Raw genomic sequence first — 24,817 nt, 5'->3', positions numbered from 1 at the left:
TCTTCATTTACTTTTTGATTCAACTTGAAAATCTTATCTTTTGGTACATTTGTAGATACTCAATATACCTACTAACTGTAGATACTCAATATACCTACTAACATGTCTGTATATTATAAACAACTCAGAAGCATTTTCTCTTACCCTTGGAGGAGTGTGAGGTGACCACTGGGCAATATGACTCTTTGAAGGATCTGGAACATTAGGCCAGATGTGTTTTTTAATTCTGAAGAGAAAAGAAAAATGGTCTACGTAAAACCACACATAATAAACAATGAATAGTCCCTATTTCTAAACATGTTCATCAAAGACTCTTACAAACCAAACCAATTACCTAAATGAACAAAAAATACCTACTCTACCCCAAACAAAAATTATTTTTCTTATAACCAATAGAAAAATACTGTTGAAAATGCATAAGGATTATACTGTATTCATAATGAATTAACAAAGCTAAATCTAATCAGTGTTCAAATTTTTTTTTTAAACTCTCAAAATTCTGCAATTAAAACCACTTAAAATCTTTACCCAGGCCACATGTTGTGGTATTCCAATTAAAAGAATCCAGATAACAAATTAATGTTCCCACTGATACCAAAAAAGTTCAAATATAAAAATCAAATTTAAAAAAGTGACTACTGAGAATGGTGCTTCAAAGAGTGAGAGCCTACCAGACTGACTCTCCTGTAGGAAATACCTATAACATTTGGAAGTAATATAAAAAGTAGTAAAGCTGACAACCTAGACAAACCAATGAATGAATCCTTGAAAGACACAAATTACCAAAACAGACTGAAGAAAAAGAAAGCTATATTTATAAAGAAATTGAATTTTTAATTAAAAACCTTCCCACAAAACTCTGGGCAAAAGGAAACAATTGTATTAATACTATACAAACTCTTTCAGAAAACAGAGGAGGTAACATGTTCCCATTCATTTTATGAGGCCAGTATTATGCTGATTTTAAAACCAGACAGATAAGGCACATAAAGACAGACTAACTTCACTCATGAACACAGACGCAAACAGTATTAAACTGAATGCAGCAAAATCCAAGGAATGCAATGATGGTATACGAAAAATCAATAAAATGCACCATATTCATGGAAGGAAGGAGAAAAACCATATGATCATCTCAATAGATTCAGAAAAAGCATTTGACCAAATTGTGACACCCATTCATGATAAAAATTGCTAGCAAGGCAAAACAGAAATAAGAACTTCTCCCCTGCAAGTAGTAGTAAAGGGGGAAAAAAAACACAAAGCGGCTGGGCGCGGTGGCTCACACCTGTAATCCCAGCACTTTGGGAGGCTGAGGTGGGTGGATTACCTGAGGTCAGGAGTTCAAGACCAGCCTGGCCAACATAGTGAAACCCCCATCTCTACTAAACTAAAAATACAAAAAAATTAGCCAGGCATGGTGGTGCATGCCTATAATCCCAGCTACTCGGGAGGCTGAGGCAGGAAAATTGCTTGAACCCAGAAGGTGGAGGTTGCAGTGAGCCAAGATTGTGCCACTGCACCCCAGCCTGGGCAACAAGAGTAGAACTCAGTCTCAAAACAAAAAAAACCCACAAAGCAAAAACTTCAACCTACAGCTAACATCACATGTGATGGTGAAAGACTAAATACTTTCACCTCTAAAATTAGGAACAATGCAATGCTCTTATATGGTCTAGATGTACTATATGTACTAGAGGTCTTAGCCAGTGCATTAAGACAATAAAAAGAACTAAAAGCATAAAGATTAGAACAACTATAATTACTCCCAAGAAGCATGATTGTGTATCTAGAAAATCCTAAGGAATCCAAAAAGCTACTAATAAATGAATTTATCAAAGTCTCAGTATACATGATGAATATATTTTAAAAAATCAATTGCATTTCTATATACTAAGAATTAGAAAATATTTTTAAACATTTCATTTATAATAACAAAAAATACTTTTGTCATGAATTCAAAAAAAGTTATGCAAGGCCTGTCTACTGAAAACTACAAAACACTGCAAAAGTAAATTAAACAAAACCCAAATAAAGAAATAAATAAACCAGGTTCACGGATTGAAAGACTCAGTAGCGTTAAGACTGCAGTTCTCTCCTATAGATTCAATTAAATCTGACCTATAGATTCAATAAAATCCCAATCAAAACTATAGTTTAAAAAAAATTGACAAGCTGAATTAAAATGTATATGAAAAGGCAAAGAACCTAGCCAAAATAACTTCTTTAAAAAAAGAACACACTGGAAGAATTCTACCTATTTTCAAAATTTACTATAGAGCTATACTCATCAAGGCAATGTGGTATTGGCATAAGAATGGACATATATACATTTATGATACAGAAGTGAGAGTATGGAAATAGATACAGACTTATAAAGACAATTGCTTTTGGCAAAGGTACCAAAGCAATTCAATGGGGAAAAGACACTCTTTTCAAAATAAATGACAATGGAATTAGACATCTGAAGGAACAAAATGAACCTTGACCCTGACCTCACACCATGCACAAAAATAACCTGAAATGGATCATAGACTAAGAGCTGAAACTATTGAACTTGTGGAAGAAAACATGAGAAAATATTTTGATACTGTGTTTGGCAGGACACAAAACTCAGGAACCACAGAAAAAAAACTGATAAAATGAACTTCATCAAAATAAAAAACTTATGCTTTTCTTTCTTTTTTTTTTTTTTTTCCAGACGCTCTGTCACCCAGGTTGGAGTTCAGTGATGTGATCTTGGCTCACTGCAACCCATGCCTCCTGGGTTCAAGCAATTCTCCTGCCTCAGCCTCCCGAGTAGCTGGGACTACTGACGTGTGCCACCATGCCCGGCTAAGTTTTTGTATTTTTAGTAGAGATGGGGTTTCACTGTGTTAGCCAGGATGGCCTCAATCTCCTGACCTTGTGAGCCACCCGCCTCGACCTCCCAAAGTGGTGAGATTACAGGCGTAAAACTTCTGCTTTTCTAAAGCCACAGTTAAGACAAAAAAACAAAGCACAGACTGAGACAAAAGTTTGCAAAACATATTTAACAATGTTGTAACCAGAACATATAAAGCACTCTTATAGCTCAATTATAAACAAAATAACCCAATTTGAAAATGGGTAAAAGATTTCAATAGACACATCACAAAAGAAAATACATAAGTGACACATGAAAAGATCCATTACTAGTCATTGGAGAAATGAAAATTAAAACGATATAGTACTACACACCCACTAGAATGAAAGAAGTCTGACAGCACTAAGTGTTGGTGATAATATGGAACACTGCTGGAGGCAATCCAAGATAGTGTAGCCACTCTGAAAAAGTTTGGCAGTTTCTTATAAAGTTGAACATATACTTACCATATGACCCAGCACTCTCACTCCTATTATTTGTTCAAGATAAAGGAAAACATATGCTCGCGCAGTTTTGGATGTGAATATTCATAGCAACATTATTTATAATAGTTAAAAATTAGAAACAACCTAAACTTCCATAACAGATCAGTCTGAGTTTTGATATATCCATACTACAGAATACTGTTCAGCAATAAAAAGGAAAAAGGTAGGCCAGGTGTGGTGACTCATGCCTGTAATCCCAGCACTTTTGGGAAGCCAAGGTGGGTGGATCACTTGAGGTCCGGAGTTCGAGACCAGCCTGGCCAACATGATGAAACTCCGTCTCAACTGTAAACACAAAAATTAGCTGGGCATGGTGGCAAGTGCCTGTAATCCCAGTTACTCAAGAGGCTGAGGCAGGAGAATCACCTGAACTCAGGAGGTAGAGGTTGCAGTGAGCCAAGATCATGCCACTGTACTCCAGTAAGGGAACAGAGTGAGACTCCATCTCAAAAAAAAAAAAGGGAGAAGTATATGCAACAACATGGATGAATCTCAAAAATATTATGTGAAAGACATACGCAAAAGACTACATGCTATTTGATTCTATTTATATAAAATTCTTGGCCGTGGCTCACACCTGTAATCCCAGCACTTTGGGAGGCTGAGGGTCAGGAGTTCGAGACCAGCCTGGCCAACATGGTGATACCCCATCTCTACTAAAAATACAAAAAATTAGCTGGGTGTGGTGGTGGGCGCCTGTAATCCTAGCTACTTTGAAGGCTGAGGCAGGAGTCTGAACCAGGGAGGCAGAGGTTGTAGTGAACTGAGATCACACCACTGCACTCCATCCTGGGCAACAAGAGTGAAACTCTGTCTCAAAATAGATAAACAAATAAAAATTCTAGAAAAGGCAAAACTACAGTTACAGAAAAGCAGATCAATGACTGCCTGGGGTTGGGTTGAGAAGAAGACAGATTACAAAGGAGAACAAGGAAGCTTTATAAAAGTGATGAAAATGTTCTATATTGTGATTGTGGTGGTAGTTACACATCTGTATGTAATTACAAAAATTCATCAAACTGTACACTTAAAATGGATAAATTTTATTGCATGTAAATTCAGCTCAATAAAGCTGGGGGAAAATGCAAAAATATGAATAAAGTTACTTACAGGTCTCGCTTATTAAAGCAGAACAGCACTCCCAGAAGAGTTGTCAATAGGAATGCTAAGCAAACAGGCACGACTATGGCTTCAATTTCTCCTTGGGCTTAAAAAAAAAAAAAGAGGTGTGATGGGAAATAATGTTGACATATGAACTAAGAAGATATAATACAACTTCCCAACCAGACTTACTGTTGAAAAGATAAAATACAATCCTAATTATTTTTCAAGGTCTCTTCAGACTTGATGATTTTTACCCTCTTCTCTCTTTGGTAAATCACATCCCAACCATTTATGTCTTATACATTAACCTGGCCACATAGCATAAAATATATGTTGGTTGGGGGATAAAAATGATCAGTGTATCGGGTAATCTACTGGGTTAGAGCTTTCAAACATAACCATTTGTAACATTTATGATCTGCATTTGGTAGAATCTTAGTAAAAATTTATCTCTGAGTTCTAATACTGTATAACAGAGAAATTATGTCAGAACAAATATAAATACTGGGTAAAACGGAAAAGCTATAAAAAAATAATTGAACTACACATTTAACCTTCTAAAAAATAAAAATGCAACTCTCAGAAGTTTTAAGAGTTATTTACCATTTTTCAAAAAGAGGATATAGCTGATACAGGGCTAAGAACTTTAGGAGCTGCTCAACGGGCATGAGGAGTGGCACGAGTAGGAATAAACTAAAAAGTAAACAAGCCTAAGATCCCTAAATACCACACAAATCCTCATCTGCATTTAAAAGAGGACTTGTCCATCAAATTAATCACTAATTGGGATAATTAACACTGGAGATTTTTTAAATGACTTTCCTGATTAATTTTGAATTTTACTTAGTCTTTTACAGTAAAAAAGGTATGAAAGTAATATTGCAGCCATATACTATTCACTTAATTTTATCCTTCCACCACACATATCTCTTTGTAAGTAACTACCATCCTATGAGGCTCAGTAGAAATCAAGAAATCAGATAAATGCTTGAGAATAAACTATGGGTTGGCAAATATTAACTCTTAAATGCTAAGCATCATATATATATATATATATATGGGTGTATGTATATATATTTATGTGTGTATATATATTGATATATGTGTGTATGTATATATTGATATGGGTATGTATGTGTGTATATATATATAAAATACCAAATCTAATTTAGGCAGAAACTTTGCTTTATTAAACATCTGCTTTTATGTTTTCAAGCCTGTGCCTTTGCTCATGCTGCTAAGATGCCACCTTATTCCTATTTGTCCACATATTAACTCAAGGCTCAAGTATTTTCTTCTCCATAAAACCTTTGAAGGTAAAATTATCCACTACTGGTATATTTAAATTCCTACTCTATTTACTGTCTACATAGTCCACAGGTTCTCCTCTTTCTGATTTACTTATGCAAAATTTCTTCAACTAAGCTGTAAGGTCCTCGTTGGCAAGACTCATGCCATGTGAAGAAGCCATAATGGATCCATGAGACTACAGATAGAGAATTGAAAAAAGGTAGGTTATAAAATAATACTAAGTATAATTTAATTTTAGGAAAAAAATATATACAGAGAAGAGACTAAAAGGATACACAAATATGTTATTTTGGGGTAAGGGACTAGGACTAATTTTCCTTCCTCTCTACATTTTACTGTACAGTCTAAATTCCCTATAATGAACACCTATGTAATAAAAAAATTTTAGGCTGAGCATGGTGGCTCATACCTGTAATCCAGCACTCTGGGAGGCTAAGGCAGGAGGACTGAGGCCAGGAGTTCAAAACCAGCCTGAGCAACACAGCGAGATCCCATCTCTACCAAAAAAATTGTTTTAACTAGCCAGGCATGGTGGTGCCTACCAGCAGTCTTAGTTACTTGGGAGGCTGAGGCAGGAGGATTGCTTGAGCCCAGGAATTTGAGGTTGCAGTGAGCTATGACTGCACCACTGCACTCCAGCCTGGGAGACAGAGCAAGACTCTGTCTCAAAAACAAACAAACAAAAAATATACATATGGGATTTTATGTGTGTGTGTATACACACACACATACATATATACAAAGCTCTGTAGAGATGGCTGGTCTCCACAGAAATACATAAAATATACATTTTTAAGTTTATTTTTTAATTTTTCTCAGGATTATGGTATAAAGTTTTATTTTAAATAACATTTCTATTAACATACCACCACATGGGACCAACCTTATCCCAGAAACTATATTCATTACTGACCCTAACAGCAAAGCTCAGGACCTTTTATCATTTATTTTATGTAGTCACTCATTCATTTATTCCCTCATTCAGCAAGCATTCAACCAACAAGGCACATGGAATTTACTACTTATCATTAACTAGGCTGGCACTTGGGGGTGGGGGTTACAATTATGGTAAAATAAGGTAATTTTCTATAATGATTCAAAATGTAGGGGCAACAAGAAAGAATGTTGGTTAAGTTTGCTTTAGGGAAGATACAGAAGAGCCAGATGATGAGGTGAAGACCTCACTGGGGGCAATGCACTAAGAAAAGAAAAGTTAGCATGAGGAGCTTGCAGTTGAAGAAAATGATGATGAAAGGGTACGCACAATCAACAGGACTTGACACTCAGCTTATGTGAGAGAAAAATATACGAATACATTTATTGTAATCACATCTAAATTTATGGCTTTGCCTAAGAGTTGGATAGTTGTGGCATAGAACGAGGGAGGGGAAATGTATTTGGGAAGGAAAGAGAAGATGGCTAAAGCCATGGACAGAGTTTGAATAGGCAAGTAAGAAAACAGGGTCAAGAGGCCAGGTGCGGTGGCTCATGCCTGTAATCCCAGCACTTTGGGAGGCCGAGGCAGGTGGATTACCTGAGGTCAGGAGGTTGAGACCATCCCAGCCAACATGGTGAAACCCCGTCTCTACAAAAATACAAAAAACTAGCCAGGCACGGTAGTGGGCACCTCTACCCCAGCTACATGGGAGGCTGAGGTAGGAGAATCACTTGAACCTGGGAGGCGGAGGTTGCAGTGAGCTGGGATTGCACCACTGCAGTCGAGTCTGGGCAACAAGAGCAAAACTCTATCTCGAAAAAAAAAAAAAAAAGAAAATAGGGTCAAGAACAGAGCCCTGGGGAATACAAACCATTTTAAAGTTAAAAGTAGATGCCAGCCACAGTAGCTCACGCCTGTAATCCCAGCACTTTGGGAGGCTGAGGCAGGCACAACACAAGGTCAGGAGATGGAGACCATCCTGGCTAATACAGTGAAACCCCATCTCTACTAAAAAAAAAAATACAAAAAATTAGCCAGGCGTGGTGGCACGTGCCTGTAGTCCCAGCTACTTGGGAAGCTGAGGCAGAAGAATCACTTGAACCTGGGAGGTGGAGGTTGCAGTGAGCTGAGATCGCACCACTGCACTCCAGCCTGGGTGACAGAGCGAGACTCTGTCTCAAAAAAAAAAAAAAAAAAAAAGCAAAAAAAGGAGAAGAAGAAGAAAACACCGGAGAACAAGGAGACTCAGGAGACTGTGCTAGCAGAAAAAGTATGGTTAGAAAACCCAAGGGAGGAGGGACTTTCAAGGATGGAAGGCCAACAGAGTCAAATGCAGAAAAGGCTGGAGGCAGTGGCTTATGTCTATAATCCCAGCACTTTAGGAGGCCAAGGCAGAAGGATCACTTGAGCCCAGGAGTTTGAGACCAGCCATCTCTATAAAAAAAATTAGCTGGATGTGGTGGCACTGGTCCCAGCTACTTGAGAAACTGAGGTAGGAGGATCACTTGAGCCCAGGAGGTCAAGGCTGCAGTGTGCCATGTTCATGCCATTGCACTCCACTGTAGCCTGGGCAACAGAATAAGACCCTGCCTCCAAAAAAAAAAAGTAGAAAAAAGATGAAAACTAAAAAGCATGCAGTACATATAATGATCAAGAGGTCTCCTGAGTGACACCAGAGAGGTTTCAGTGCAGGGGTGGGGTAGGACCCCTAATTTCAGTATGTTAAATACTGAGTGGGAGGTACGGAAGTGAAGACTGTAAAGTGGACTAGTCCTTCAAGTAATCTCTCTATAAAAGAAAGAAATGAGGATAGAGAAGGAAAGAACACACCCAAACCAGTGAAAAAAATGAACCCACATGGAAAGATATACACATTCTTTTAGGATTTTTAGTACAGCTGAATATAGTCAGAAGCAGTTAATGAAATACCAAAAAGGTGAGGAATAACACTTTCTATAAAGAAACCACCAACCAAAGCCAGATAATATAAAAATCATCATGAATCCAAAGATGTACTTTTTAACACAATTTTAGCACATAAACTAAGTTCATTTCTAATCTAAGTTTGAGAAAGAAAAAACCAAACTTCATTATTTCTTACCAAACTTTGGGGTAGTAAAAGTGAATTCTGGACCATCCTTCCCACCTTCATCTGTGTATGCTGCCATTCGTACCATGTACAATGTGTCACTAGTCAAAGAGGACAATGTATATTCTGTGTGGGAAGAATCCACATTCACAGCTGGAAGAAATAAGAACTGTGCTTCATTCAACTATTCAATGCTTTTGCTTATTTGGCCTATGTTTGGCACTGTGGAAGTGTTAAAAAAGCAGCAAAGTATTTTTGTCAGAAAACAACTTTTATAATGTTCTGACATAATTTTATGTTCTAAAGCACAACACAATACTTTTTCAATAAATCCATGAAAGTAACCATAAGGCAAATTCTCAGGTGTCTCCTGAGGCCAATATACTATAAGATGTATAAGAAGAACAGACTTAAATTAGTACTTAAAAGCTTAAGGAAAAAATAACTGATTCTTAATAACTGATACAGTTTTATTACCAGTTTCATTTCCAATGATGGTTCTATAAAATATAGTATAATTTCTGATAAATCCATTCTGAACATCAACAGGAAGTTGGTCCCACTCTAAGACAGCTTCGTTTTTCCCTACTTTTTTTGTCCGAACAGTAGGTCCTTTGGAAGGTGCTGTAACAGAGTGAACACATTTGCTAACTGAAAATCATTTACAATCTAGTAAAATTTCCTTGTCATAAAATCATTTGAACATAATGAGATACATCTTTATTTAAAAGTGATAAAATGTTTTTGTTAATACAAAGCCCTAAACTTTTTTTTTTCAAAGAAGTGAGTTTGGACTTACGAGCTTGTTTAAGGTATGCCTTTATGGATTCAGGGCTTCCTGGTCCGTCAGCATATACTGGAGTAACTGTTATCAAATAGCATTTGCTCTCTGCTAAGTTCCCTAAAGCAAGAATAGCAGATTAAGCATGTTTTTCCATAATGAAAAAGTCAAGTTAATACCATAATTTATTTTTACATTATAATTTCATGACCACTTAATTTTCTTTTAAAACTGCAGTTTTCTAAGTAAGCATTGCCTTTTGTGTACTGGATTCAGGCTTAATCAGGTAAAACTGTCTGTAAAAGTATTGCCAATGCAGTGGATAAAAAATACATTGTTAAGAACAATGATGGTATTTACATTTAGAATTTATAAAACAATGACCTCAAATTACTCTGGATTTTATAGAGTCTGACAATTTTTGTATGTCTTACCTACAAGAGAGAACAGCCTAAGGAGCAAGACGACTAAAGCAGTAAGACCTAGGGGAAAGCACTAATGGCCCTAGTTTGCGAGTTGGAAAAAAGGGTATCTTAAAAAACTTCCTCGGCCAGGCGCCGTGGCTCACGTCTGTAATCCCAGCACTTTGGGAGGTTAAGGTGGGAGGATCACTTGAGGTCAGGAGTTTGAGACCAGCATGGCCAACATGGTGAAACCCCCCTTTACTGAAAATACAAAAATTAGCTGGGCATGGTGGTGGGCACCTGTAGTCCCAGCTGCTTGGGAGGCTGTGGCAGGAGAATCACTTGAACCCAGGAGGTGGGGCTTGCAGTGAGCCAAGATCGCACCACTGCACTCCAGCCTGGGCAACAGAGTGAGACTCTGTCTCAAAAAAACAAAAACCAAAACAAACTTCCTTTATTTTTATCTTTTTTAGCATGCACCACTAAAATTTTTCTTTTTTATACAGTATATTATCTGTACATATTAGAAAATGTTTTATTGAAATTTATACCTTCAATAAGAATGTATATTTCTTAACTATTACTCATGAAGTTACATGCTCCTTTACCTTCTTAAACAGAGTGATTTTACCTTTTCTTGATAATTCAATATTACCAAAAAATGAACAATTTTTATATTCTACTCTAATGTGATGCTTTCAGGGTTACTGAGCAACATACGACTACCTACCCAAACTTAATGTCTCCACAACCTATGCTAGCTTCTATTTTTTTTGAGATGGAGTTTCATTCTTGTTGTTCAGGCTGGAGTGCAATGGCATGATCTTGGCTCACTGCAACCTCCGCCTCCCGGGTTCAAGAGATTCTCCAGTCTCAGCCTCCCAAATGGCTGGGATTACAGGCATGTGCCACCACGCCTAGCTGATTTTGTTTTAGTAGAGACGGAGTTTATCCACGTTGGTCAGGCTGGTCTCGAACTCCCGACCTCAGGTGATCTGCCTGCCTCAGCCTCCCAAAGTGCTGGGATTACAGGCGTGAGCCACCGCATCGGCTGCTTCTTTAAAAAGCTTCTATTGGCTCTGAGCAGTGGTTCACGCCTGTAATACCAGCACTTTGGGAGTTTGAGGTAAGAGAATCGCTTGAGGCCAGGTGTTAGAGATCAGCCTTTGCAACACAGTGAGATTCCCTCTCTACAAAAAAATAAAATTAGCTGAGTGTGGCAGCATGTGCCTGTAGTCCCAGATACTCCAGAGGATGAGGCAGAAGGGTCACTTCAGCCTGGGAGTTGAAGGCTGCAGTCAGCCATGATCATGCCACCATACTCTAGCCTAGGCAACAGAGTGAGACCCTGTATTTTTTTTTTTTAAGAAGTTTCTATAGTTATTTCCAGCCTGTTTCAGGACTTCCTAAGCTCCACCATGTTTTTAATTTGATAAAGTCAGTAAACTAGACAACCAAGCTTATTAAAACTGTACACTAATAACAGGTAAGTCCAAACAGCCTGTATTATGACTAAAGCTCAAAAACTTTATGGCAGGAATCTCTCTGCTTAGGGCTTTTCTTTAATTAACCATATTATTCACAGCTGAATTCTAATTATTAATTATCAACAAAAGAATATAAACTGAGTTTTTTTTCTCTTCAAAGTTGTTGTATCACTTTATAACCACTTAAGCAGCACCATAACACACACACTGGAGCGCTACGATTCATTACTTCTGTCCTTTGTTACTACTTCCAATTGAAAGACATAAGGAAATCTGAGTTCTAGTTCTGCTTCCTCTATCTGATGGTTCTAAGACATTACACAAGTCATCCAGATGCTCTAGGAAACTATTTTCTCATGTGAAGGATGAGGTACAGAGAACATATAACTAATCAGCAGCAAAGGTTGGACTCTTATATTTCTCTATACTCTATAGTTTTAGGAGTTTTCCCTTGACGATAAAATCATATTGGGGTACAAAAAGAAGAAAGTATTAACCCCACTCTGTTCAAAAAGAGACTGTAATTCAGAGAGGTTAAGTATGACTTGCTGAAAGTCACACATCTAGTAAGTCGTGAGGCTATGATAAATTGGAAGTCGTTTCAACGGACCAAAACACTATAAGCAAAAGAAAAAGCTGCCTAAAGAGTTAGAAAAAGGATATCAATTTAGATGTTTCTAGCCAGGTATACCTCTTAAATAGGTGCGATGCACGGTACCATCTTCTTGTTGCCAGTCTGCGATACAGGGTGCTTTATCTGATAACACACACCACTCAAGTATATATTTCTTTACAGATTCCCTTGGAGTAGTCCATTCCACCCAAAGCATGTTATCTTTGGGGAATGCTTTAAGATCCATTACAGGGTGAGTAGCTTTAAAACAAAGTTTGAATACTGAAATAATAAATATTAACAAATTTGAAATTTCCATATTTTACAGTCATTTCCAAAACATGTGATTTATCAATTTTTGTAGCATATATTTCCTTGCATAAAAGCACTTTATTATAACTTACAGGTAAAGTAGTCAATTTTTAAACTTAGATTTTGCTTCCCCGCTGGGCATTGTGGCTCATTCCTGTAATTCCAATACTTTACGAGGCCGAGGCGGGTGGATCACTTGACATCAGGAGTTCGAAACCAGCCTGGCCAACACGGTGAAACCCTGTCTCTACTAAAAATACAAAATTACCCAGGCATTGTGGTGCACGCCTTTAATTCCAGCTACTTGGGAGGCTGGTGCACAAGAATCGCTTGAAGCCAGGAGGCAGAGGCCGAGATCGTGCCATTGCACTCCAGCCTAGGCGACAGAGCAAGACTGTCTCAAAAAGAAAAAAAAAATTTGCTTTCCCTAAATTCTTCAAATGTTTTGTTTGTAATTGCAATTTTTCTTCTTTGAAAGCTACAAATAAAGCTACAGATAAACATTTCAGTCATATGTATACAAAGTTCTCAAAATCTTGAAATAATATTTTAAAAACCAGGTAAGTAATCAGAATATGCTTAAATGAATGAAGTAGCTTACTGTGAAGTTTAAGTGAGCATGTAGTGATGGAAATGTTTCTTGCATCCTGATGAAATTTGTCTGCTGACTGATTCCTAAAAATGCGATCACTAGCTGGGTTTGGTGGCATATGCCTGTAATCCCAGCACTTTGGGAGGCCAGGGGAGATCGCTTGAGCTCAGGAGTTCGAGACCAGCCTGAGCAACCTGGCGAAACCCAGTCTCTAAAAAAAAGAAAATCATTATTTATAAAATTTAAAAAATTAAAAAATAAACAAGTGATTATCCCTGATACTGAGGAGACAGTCTTAGATAACTTGTGTTTTTTATGGGAGCCCTGTCCATACCTAACCACCATTTTTCCACCCAAGAGTCAGGCTCCATCTCATAGATACAAACCTTGAAAGTCACAGGCAGGGATAGTTAAAACAGCTGCATCTGATTTGCCAACAAGATTTCTTACTGTTAGGGTTGCTACATAGCGATCATTTGTGAGATTTACTGTCAGTTTTGTGGCATTAACTGTGTAATTTTGTAAATGTGATTTCCATCTTGTGAGAGTCACTTCATAATCCAAGATTTTTCCATTGGCTTCAAAAGGAGGCAATGTCTGTAATAAAATAGTTTATTTTTAAAAAGAATTTCATAAATCTTGAATAAAAAATCAGTTTTTCTTCATATTCACAAATCATGCCATTATGTCAAATCTCTAAATATTTAACTGGAAAGGATTCACAATCTCCATTTTAAATTTGGTTCTAAAATAAAACTAGTACATACTAAATGAAGAGTAAAAGCATGACCTCAACTAAAAAAGGGTAAGTAGCATCATTCCGTTAGCTTTTGGTTCTGTATCAATTCTGCACTGTGGCTATGTAGGTCTAAATTATTTATTTTACGCTTGAGTATTTTTCTACCTTCTTTTTTAGTATGATCTACTCATGCACTTACCAGCATACATTTTGATTATCACAAACTTTTATTATTTTCTGAGTTACTCTGGAAAATTCCAAAGTACAAAAACAACATTCCTCTTCTTACAGAACTTACACTTTCACAGAACTGTACTTAAATACCTATAAGGTATTATTTGTAGTTTATGAACCTGACTTCTATATAATATTAATACATATAAAGCATTACCTTTCTATTTAGTAAAAATAGTAATCAAATGCTTTGCTATTAAGATGAATAAAAATTTATCTATTTAAAAGACCTCCATTCATAATACCATATAAAATGTATTTATAAGGGCTGGGCGCGGTGGCTCACGCCTGTAATCCCAGTACTTCGGGAGGCCGAGGCAGGCAGAACATGAGGTCAAGAGATCAAGATCATCCTGGCCACCGTGGTGAAACCCCGTCTCTACTAAAAATACAAAAATTAGCTGGGCATGGTGGCGCACACCTGTAGTCCCAGCTACTCGGGAGACTGAGGCAGGAGAATCACTTGAACCTGGGAGGCAGAGGTTGCAGTGAGCCAAGATCATGCCACTACACTCCTGCCTGGCAATGGAGCGAGACTCGGTTTCAAAAAAAAAAAAAAAGATTTATAAGAGATAAAATATAAATGTGATTTTTTACCTTCCACACGAGTTGTACAGTTCTGTAGCCTTGAGTATGGGATGGATCTATTTTATACCAGAAACTTGGTGCTTTAGATGGTCCTAAAGAAAAGACATAAACTCCTTAAAATAAAAAGGTTTTAACAGTAAAATAAAATTCTGCCAATTATTCTTTTACTTTGTTCTTAGTACTCTTGCCCTCCAATTGCATGGTGTCTCTACCTCTTTATACCAGCATTTTCCCAACCCAGCACAAAACACCTGGCTCTTCCTTTAGTCAGGGTGATAGCCTGATATTCCAATTATACTGGAACTCTTTTCTAACCTCAAAATTGTAAAGGTAAAAATGTATTCTGAGCAACAACTAAAGAGGCATCACTTTCTTATAACTTCATGTTCTTTATTCTGTTTGTGTGCTGGCACTGTATTTATCTACTTGAATCTCCTGTACCAGCAGCCTTTTCCCAGCCTTCCTGGTCTGCCTGTCCTCACTTCTGTTTTGTCATCTGTAATTGCCTCTTCATGATCAACACATCACTGCTTAGATTTTATTCAACTCCTCTCTTATTCTATTAAATACCAGGTCTTCTAATTATATTTATAAAAATTTTGAAAAATTAGTTAATATGATTTTTTAAAGAAAAAACGAACTTTTTTTTTTTTTTTTTTTTTTTGAGACGGAGTCTCGCTCTGTCGCCCAGGCTGGAGTGCAGTGGCGCGATCTCGGCTCACTGCAAGCTCCGCCTCCTGGATTCACGCCATTCTCCTGCCTCAGCCTCCCGAGTAGCTGGGACTACAGGCGCCCGCCACCACGCCCGGCTAATTTTTAGTATTTTTAGTAGAGACGGGGTTTCACCGTGTTAGCCAGGATGGTCTCGATCTCCTGACCTCGTGATCCACCCGCCTCGGCCTCCCAAAGTGCTGGGATTACAGGCGTGAGCCACCGCGCCCGGCCTGAACTTTTTAAAATAAAGTTTTTAACAGTAAAAGATAAAAATGAAATAAATATAAGTTGATACTACTTATCGCTGAAAATCAAACTGGAAAATCTATTTAAACACATTGCTTACCCCTAAATATTCACAGGAATAATAAAACAAATTAAGATAAATGTACTAAAATAAGTTTATTACTTTATATAAGGATGATTGAGAGTGATGGGATGTAATAAAAACAAATTCACAGTATTGTTGTGATAATCACTAACCATCTGAAAAAGCAATCCATAAAACATAGTGTTTTTTTTCCAGAGACAGTGTCTCGCTCTGTTGCCCAGGCTGGAGTGCAGTGGATGACTATAGTGCACTATAACCTTCAGCTCCTAGGCTCAGGTGATCCTCCCACCTCAGCATCCCAAGTAGCTGGGGTTTGGCCACCATACCCAGCCAAAACATAAACTGTTAAATACCAGTAATTAAATTCGGTTTTAAAAATACCTGTAGTATTAATTTTTCAAAACTTTTATAATAGCCATTAAATGTAGCATATAATTTTTAATTTAATTTTTAGCAATAAGTAATATCAACTGACATTTCATTTTTACTTATCATTAAGCTTTTTGTAAAAAGTTTGTCTTAAAAAAATCAATGGCATTAACTGATTTCTCAAAATTTTTATGAATATAGTAACAAGATATGGTAGTCAGTAGAATAAGACAGGAGTTGAATAAAATCTAAGCAGTGAGGCTGGGTGTGGTGGCTCGTGCCTGCAATCCCAGCACTTTGAGAGGCCGAGGGATGTGGTTCACTTCAGTTCAGTAGTTCAAGACCAGCCTGGGCACCATGGCAAAACCTTGTCTCCACAAAAAAATACAAAAATTTGCTGGGCATGGTGACGCGTGCCTGTAGTCCCAGCTATGTTGGGGACTGAGGCACGAGGATCGCTTCAGCCTTGGAGGTAGAGGCTGCAGCGAGCCGTGTTCATGCCACTGCACTCCAGCCTGGGCAACAGAGTGAGGCACTATTTCAAAAAAAAAAAAAAAATTTAAGTACTGATATGTTGATCATGAAGAGGCAATTACAGACAACAAAACAGAAAGGATAGGACAGGCAGACCAGGAAGGCTGGGAAAAAGGCTGCTGGTACAGAAGTTAAAATAGATAAATTCACATGAGTACAGTGCAGCACTCAAACAGAATAAAGAGCATGAAATTATTTAAAAAAATTATGAGCTGGAAATATTTCCTAACATAAAGGGAACCCAGAGACTTCATTCACTCATTGATTTGACAAAGATTATGTACACTTGTCCATTAAAAACGCACACAGGCACTAACCACAATATTTTACCTACATTTTAAAGTATTTCATGAACTCCTCCCCATGTATCTCATTTTAAGGATTCCTGGTCAAGACAAAGCAATCTGGCTGAGGACTCCCACAGCAGCAATAGCAAAATTGATTTCTTTCTCAGCATTCATGAGAGAAATCTTAGGGCAGAAGGGTACTTTTCTGCCTTTGATGTTCTCAAGTTACATGACCTAAACCTCTGGAAGAGCTGGAAGTAAAGGGATATAGGTGGTAGGGGATTTTTTCAGCCACAGCTACTGCCATTGATAACTAAGAGGTGAGTCTGTGATAGGAAGGTCTCAAAATGAAAAATCTATGCCACAGGATTATTTCTTGAACTTAGTAACATCAGCTGCTTTGCAGTGAGGATCTTACTTTAGACTGTACACTCTTTTTGTGCCTTTTTTATTCTATATCATATATATTATCTATAGCAGAAAAAAGGAAAATAAAAACTAACCAACCAAAATTCCAGGATCAACCGCTTCCCAGGGGCTTATCAAGTGCTATTAGAAAAAAAATGAATAAAAGGTATAATACAAGTATCTTTTTGATAGTGAGGATCTAAGGTATAGTTTGCTAGACAGTGTGGTTTTAATGATTCAGGATATGATTCTCTAGTTAGGAGTATCTCTGGAGAAGTCTCCTTGAATAAAATGTTCTAGACTTATCAACAGTTAAGTTAACGGTTTTCTGATAGTATCTAAGTCACCATTCCATGATGAATTTTTTTTTTTTTGAGACGGAGTCTCGTTCTGTCACCCAGGCTGAAGTGCAGTGGCGTGATCTTGGCTCACTGCAACCTCCACCTCCCGGGTTCAAGCGATTCTCCTGCCTCAGCCTCCCGAGTAGCTGGGACTACAGGCGCCCACCACCACGCCCGGCTAATTTTTGTATTTTTAATAGAGAAGGGGTTTCACCATATTGGCCAGGCTGGTCTCAAACTCCTGACCTTGTGATCCGCCCACCTCGGCCTCCCAAAGTACTGGGATTACAGGTGTGAGCCACCGCACCCGGCCTCCATGAAATTTAATTAGGTATCAAATAGGCTTATACTATCAATGATGCATATTCAATTTTACATCTTAATGTCCTTAAAAATTAAAACGTAAAATACTGCAGTTTGAATAAAATGATCACAAACTAAGAAGCAATGAGGCTATATTATTAAAACCAGAACCAACTCACATCCGGAATTCCAACAGCTTTACTTCTTCATATACTTATTTACTTACTATCTTCGTAGGTGATCCCACTTGCTTCTTCACTCCAGTCACTCCAGTATCCCTTACCATCTTCCTTCATACAGCGAATCCTAAACACATATTCTGTAAAAGGTTTAAGGTCTTGGACAGTGAATGAAGATCGGGTGGATGCTGTGTCTTCAGGAGGAATCTGAAACAAAGCAAATCAACCAACAGAAAACCTCAATTAGTAAGGTCTTCTAAATTGTGTTAAAATTCAGAAACTTTTTTTTTTTGAAGCACAGCCTTGCTCTGTTGCCCAGGTTGGAGTGCAGTGGTGCGATCTCGGCTCAACACAACCTCTACCTCTCCCAGGTTCAAGCGATTCTCCTGCCTCAGCCTCCTGAGTGGCTGGGATTACAGGTGCCCGCCACCACTCTCAGCTAATTTTTGTACTTTTTTAGTATCAAGACTTCACCATGTTGGCCGGGCTTGTCTGTAACTCCTGACCTCAAGCAATCCACTTGCCTCGGCCTCCCAAAGTGCCAGGATTACAGATGTGAGCCACTGCGCTCAGCCTAGAAACTATTTATTTTTGAGACAGAGTCTCCCTCTGTCACCCAGGCTGGAGCGCAATGGTGCAATGGCGTGATCTCAGCTCACTGCAACCTCCATCTCCTGGGTTCAAGTGATTCTATTGCCTCAGCCTCTTGAAACTATTTTATTGACACAAGACTAATAAATTAAACTCAACCTCTGGAGAGAAATAAGTGTAAGTTAAAAAGCAGTCCAAATCAGTAAAGTTATTTGGTTTTAGAAGTATGGAAACATCTATTATCTTTCCTTTTTTCCCTTTATTTCTTCCACAGGGCCTGTAATATAACTTAGGATTTCTGCAGGAAACAGATGGCACACTCCATTTAGAATAATTCAAGGAGGGCTTCATAAAGGGACTACCTGCAGAGTATATGGAATCCTTAGACAGTGCAGTTAGTACTCTGGGGCTTAGAGCTGTTTCTACCTCTAGGCCCAGAGGGATGAGGGGAAGTACCAGAACCTGAAAGAAGCCAGTCAGCTAGAGAGGGCTGTCTTGACAGGCAGTGACCCTAAGTTGAAAGACAGCCGGCTGGGTGCGGTGGCTCACGCCTGTAATCCCGGCACTTTGGGAGACTGAGGTAGGTGGATCACCTGAGGTCTGGAGTTCGAGACCAACCTGGCCAACATGGTGAAACCCCATCTCTACTAAAAATACAAAAATTAGCTGGGCATGGTGGCACACACCTGTAATCCCAGCTACTCGGGAGTCTGAGGCAGAAGAATCGCTTGAGCTAGGGAGGTGGAAGTTGCAGTAAGCCAAGATCATGCCATTACACTCCAGCCTGGGCAACAAGAGCTAAACTCCATCTCAAAAAAAAAAAAAAAGACAGCCAGTTCCTGGGAGGAAGCAGGGAAAATCAACATGCCAATTTCACTTTTCTTCTGTCTTCTCTCCTGCCTAGTCCCTTCCTTCCATTAACCACAGTCACAAGGAAGCTAGAAAGAATGGGAACCCACAGATGAAATCTATACAGGTCAGCATGACACAACAAAGAGAAGGGTAGAGCGTAGATGTGGACAGGCAAAAGGAAGATATCCAGCCCAATCAAGAAAAACAAAAGTTTTCCTGGCTTTTAAACTTGGCTTTCAGAAAAAAACAGGAGATTAAATACAGATAAATAACTGGTCATATTACTCTGATAATTTAATATTAGATACAAAATAAACATCAGTCTTTTTTGTAGCACTGAATTAAGATTCTATACTTAATACCACATTTTGAAGAACTTCAGGTACGTATATTCTCTGTACAACATGAAGCATTAATCCAATTTTGTTTTATTGCTTTTTCTGACTGTATTCTGAGCACTTTAGATAAGTGGGGTAAGGAGAGAAGTAGTAAAGTCATTAGCCCAATTCCCTAACAAGCTCACTGTGACCAGAGCAACAAAAGCAAAGACATACTGTTTGCGATAAATGGAATCAAAACAGAGAAGAGTATGGATAGCTGAATGCTATGGTGATAGCTTTTTTAAAAGCTCCAAGTATTTCTTTTGCTGGTAGCATCATCTTTGGGTATACTATCATTTTCAGTCTTACAAGTTCCCTATCAATCCCTTCCTCTACCTCAGTGGTTGGCAAACTTTCTATAAAAAGGTAGATAAAATATTTACTAATATTTTAGGCTTGTGGGCCAGAGACTATCTTTGCAACTACTCAACTCTTCCACTGTAGAATAGAGACAATATGTAAAGAAATGAGTGTGGCTGTGTTCCAATAAAACTTTATTTACAAAAACAAGTCACAGGCTGATTTTGGTGGACTGCAGCACACCAATCCCTACACTAGCTACCTTATCCTTATAATCTCTTTATTTTTGCTCCTCTACTTAATTTGCTTCTTATTACTTGTATTCTTTGTAACACCCATCAAAAATGCCATTTCTAGGCTGGTAGTGGTGGCTCACATCTGTAATCCCAGCACTTTGGGAGGCCAAGGTAGGAGAATCGCTTAAGGCCAGGAGTTTGAGACCATCCTGGGCAACACGGCGAGACTCCATCTCCACAAAAAATAATAATAATTTTAAAAAGCCAGGTGTGGTGGTGCACACCTGTAGTGAGACTAAGGCAGGAGGATCACTTAAGCTCGAGTTCGAAATTGCAGTGAGCCAGCGGCCTGGGCAAATGGAGACCCTGTCTCTAGAAGAAAAAAAAAGAAAAAGCCATTTCCTATCACCCTGTATCATTTTCATGTTTTACTTAAAGGCTACTGTATTTAGCAAAGCTGTATTTTCTATCTGGATATCTTCCTGATTCCCCTTGTTTGAAATAACGACCCAGAAGAGGTTATCAAGCAAAATATTTCACATAACCAGAAACTTAAAGACATTTAGAAAATGACTGAAACTTTTTAAGATTAGAGGGTTGAAAGAAGGACTATTTGAATAAACGGTAACTTTCAATTTACCTGGCTCCAAGTTGAGGCATCTTTGGTCCTATATTGAATGTTATATTTTAGTATTATAACACTCTTAATACTTGGGTTGGTCCATGTCAATTTTAAGATACTAGACAGTTCCTCTGAGTTGATCACTGATAAATTATGTGGCGGATTGGGCTTCACTGAAAAATAAAATAAATCCTAAGGTTTATTATGTTTTCCAATTTCATATACAAACTCAAATATACTCTTTATATTGTCCTTCCTTTATTTTACAATATTCATTTATCCTTACACCAAATGAACTAATTTCTCTGAAAATTATGCTATGCTATATACCTTATAATGGAAAAAAAAAGATTTCTAAACAATCTTTAGTTCTCCTTGTTAATTTACTACATTCGTTAATCTCTTCAGGTTCATATGTCAAAAGACAAATATTTATGATATCAAATTTTTAAAAAAGAGAATAAAAATGGAACATACATACTGTAATTACAACGGTGTAAGATGTTTGAGAACAGAAAACATTCAAAGTGAAAACAGCTGTTAAGTGTCGTTGGATTATGGATATTTTTCTTTTTCCAAATTCTATTTGATATTATTGATAAAATGACTTCATAAAAATCACTAAGATAAATGCCTGTTTCTACATTAATTAAAATCTAAAAAAATTAAAATCTAAAAACTACATTAATTGAAATCTAAAAATCTACATTAAAATCTAAAAAAAATCTAAATATAAAAACTACTTTAATTTGTAAACTACTACAGTGTCAAATAAACTCTCAAATTCAGGTTTATAACTACCTTTATATACAGGATCAAAATTGATATGGTCTGATGTAACCTTCCCAAGGGCATTCTCTGCTTCTACCCAGACTTCAATGTTGACAAAATACACAGTAGAATAATCAACAGTGCATGAGGTGGGGGTGTCACGTTTTGCTTTGCAATCAGCAAACTTGTGTGTTGCCCTAAATACAAAAAATTGAAGAATCAGTCATTAAAAACACATCTGAAAAAATTAGAGTGAAAAAAATTACTTGCAAAGAGTTTGATGAGACCTAGATTGTTGTAGCAAACTTTGCAATATAACTGCTGGTCACTAACAAAATTTCTTAAAAATTAACCTTTCTTTAAAATTAACTTTGATCTATATCTTAAAACATAAAATTATTTTCAAATTTGTAGTCTAAAAATATTGTGCTTTAAAATTTTATGCTCCATCCCCACTGACTCCTCTCCAAAAATTATCTATTTCCTTATGATCCCAGTGCTGTTTTTTCTTTTTCCTAAAACAGAACCCTTACTGTACCACAAATTTCTTTAAGCACAATATGCTAGAAGGTGACAGGAGGTTAGGGGTAAGAATTTCTATCACCCCTTAGCCTTTAGTCTTAGGGCTAAAATCTCTTAGCCTCTTTCTAGTCAAACTTAGGCAACTACTTTCTGATTTCTATCACCATGGAAAGTTTCAAGTAATATTACTATATTTATTTATAATTATATAAATTATGCCTCAATTAAAAATATTTATATACAACACTGTTTTTAAAAATAGAAGGATAAACCAAACCCCAAATTGAACCAAAACAAAAATGGTTAGCCTCTAAGGAGAAGGAAATAAGGTGGAGGATTCAGGAATAGAATATAGACTTTTCTGAACAAGCCTTAATACTATTAATAGATTTGACTTTTTGGATTGTTTTATATAATTAAGAAAAATTCCTAAAAATTAAAAGCAAAATGAAACATATGAACTTGTGTACTGAGTATGTAGTATAACCACATAGAAAAGAACTATTCCAAGTAACATTAAAACACAGTAATCTGACTATTACACATCCTTCACAGAGAAAAACAATCTTAAAATCATTCTTGGTAATCATTTTGTTGGTGCTAATACTGGTGTTATTATTCTGCAGCTGCTGTATTAACCGTAGGATAAAGCAAATGAATAATTATGTTAGTGTTGTTGTGAACTATGTTTTTCAGTTCATAAGAAAGAAGATGTAGACGTCAGGTAAATGTAATTATGTAAAAACCTATAGCCCTAATTTTAAACTGAAAATATCAGTATGGATTTGTATTTTTAAAAGATAGTATTATATCTCAAACCACAAAACATGTCCTAGCTCTTTCGACTGAAAAAATCTAAAAAATCTAAAAACTATGACAAACCAGTAGTGATGAATTCCTGTAGCACCCAGATTGTAGTCTGTAAATATTATTTCACACTAAATGAAACCAGAGAGTTTTGGGAAAAGGTTGATTCCAGGTCTGGGTGAGGAAATACATAAGATGACCCTCTAAAAGCACGTTATATCAGAGAGCTATCAAAGGCTAAGGAAGTTGTGTCAAGACGATGAATGAACCGGGCGGGGTGGTGGGTGCCTATAATCCCAGCCACTCAGGAGGCAGTGAGCCGAGATCACGCCACTTCACTACAGCCTGGTCAAAAGGTCAAAAGAGCAAAACTCTGTCTCAAAAAAAAAAAAAAAAAAAAAAAAAAAAAAAAGGATGAATGAGCCAATTTGAATAAACTGCCACTGATCAAAGATGGGACAATCCATAATGAATTAAAACACATCAAATATGTTTAAATATAAATTTATAATGAGAAAGAAAAGCCCTCATTATTCTACCTTTGGAGGATACTAGGGAATCAACTAATTATAAAACTGGTAATTAAGGAAAAATATTAAACCTATCTTGCTTCTCCTATCTGAACTGTACTTCAGAGTAAAACACAGTTCATAAAGGCAAGTTTTTCTTTAAGTATTTCAGCTAAAACAAAACACAGAATACCATAGTTTTGTAATTTATATACAAATTATAATCACTGATGACTGCTCAAAGCTGTAAGGGAAATACTAGTGGGACAACAACATGATTAAATTTCGGAAACATTCTGTTGAGTTATAAAACTTTTCACAGAAGAGTATATACTATATAATCCCATTTATACGAGACATTCTGTAACAGGAAAAAATAATCTATGGTGAAGAATATCAGACAGGTAGTTGCTCATGGGGTGGGGCACCTGGCGGGATTGACTGTGAAGGAGCAGGAAGGAACTTTTTAGGTGTGTTAGTCATGTTCTATGTCTTGATACTGATTTGAGTTACACAGGTGTCTGTACTTGTCAAAACTCACTGAATGATACACTAAGATTTGTGTTTTCACTATATGTAAATTTTATTTAAAAACATAATACTGAACTCTAGTTCATGTAAATACTGAAGTGATTAAGAATGAGGTATATTAATGACTGTAACTCACTATGAAATACTGAAGTGATTAAGGGTGAGGTATATTAATGACTGCAACTCACTATGAAATACATAAAAAGGAGATAGATTGAGAGATGGAGAGAAGGATGCATAGATAAATAGGTGATAAAGCAAAGACAGTAAAATGTTAATTGTAGAATCTAGGGTATGCAAGAGTGTTCACTGTAAAATTATTTCAGCTTTTCTGTTTGGAAAAAACAAATGGGAAACTTAGTAAATAAAGGAATAAGGCTGACAACACCCGAAACCACTGCTCAGTCTTAAAAAAGAAAAACAGTGAAACATTATCTGGTCATTCCTGACAGAAGTACACATCACTCCTACAAAATATTTTTTTGGGAAAAAAAAAAAATCAAACCCAAATCTGATGAAATCTGTAGATCTAAAAGCAATTTTTTGGAAAGAAAAAGACAAGGGGGCCAGGCGCAGTGGCCACGTCTATCATCTAAGCACTTTGGGAGGCAGAGGCAGGCAGATCACGAGGTCAGGAGGAGTTCGAGAC

The 24,817-nt window shown here is 37.2% G+C and overlaps 1 protein-coding gene across 3 annotated transcripts in view; it reads right to left on the bottom strand.

Moving 5' to 3' along the window:
- Positions 1-24,817, bottom strand: part of IL6ST (interleukin 6 cytokine family signal transducer) — a 58,835-nt gene that overhangs the window by 5,846 nt on the left and 28,172 nt on the right. Inside the window, exons 6-16 of one of the 3 annotated variants that reach the window (XM_031003279.3) lie at positions 21,830-21,996; positions 21,047-21,201; positions 18,095-18,254; positions 14,591-14,673; positions 13,407-13,617; positions 12,195-12,377; positions 9,631-9,732; positions 9,309-9,455; positions 8,844-8,984; positions 4,501-4,597; positions 145-226 (exon numbers count right to left, since the gene is read on the bottom strand). In XM_031003279.3, the coding sequence (XP_030859139.1) occupies positions 145-226; positions 4,501-4,597; positions 8,844-8,984; positions 9,309-9,455; positions 9,631-9,732; positions 12,195-12,377; positions 13,407-13,617; positions 14,591-14,673; positions 18,095-18,254; positions 21,047-21,201; positions 21,830-21,996 (1,528 nt within the window). Of the gene's footprint in view, positions 1-144; positions 227-4,500; positions 4,598-8,843; positions 8,985-9,308; positions 9,456-9,630; positions 9,733-12,194; positions 12,399-13,406; positions 13,618-14,590; positions 14,674-17,319; positions 17,366-18,094; positions 18,255-21,046; positions 21,202-21,829; positions 21,997-24,817 lie in introns of those variants that run through there. The other 2 variants (XM_031003278.3, XM_031003280.3) reach the window with 2 other exon arrangements.

This window comes from Gorilla gorilla, chromosome 19, assembly GCF_029281585.2.
Source record: "Gorilla gorilla gorilla isolate KB3781 chromosome 19, NHGRI_mGorGor1-v2.1_pri, whole genome shotgun sequence".
In the NCBI taxonomy this organism is placed as follows: Eukaryota; Metazoa; Chordata; class Mammalia; order Primates; family Hominidae; genus Gorilla; species Gorilla gorilla.
Note: the sequence above shows the minus strand (reverse complement) of the source record. Positions and strands in the feature narration are given on the sequence as shown.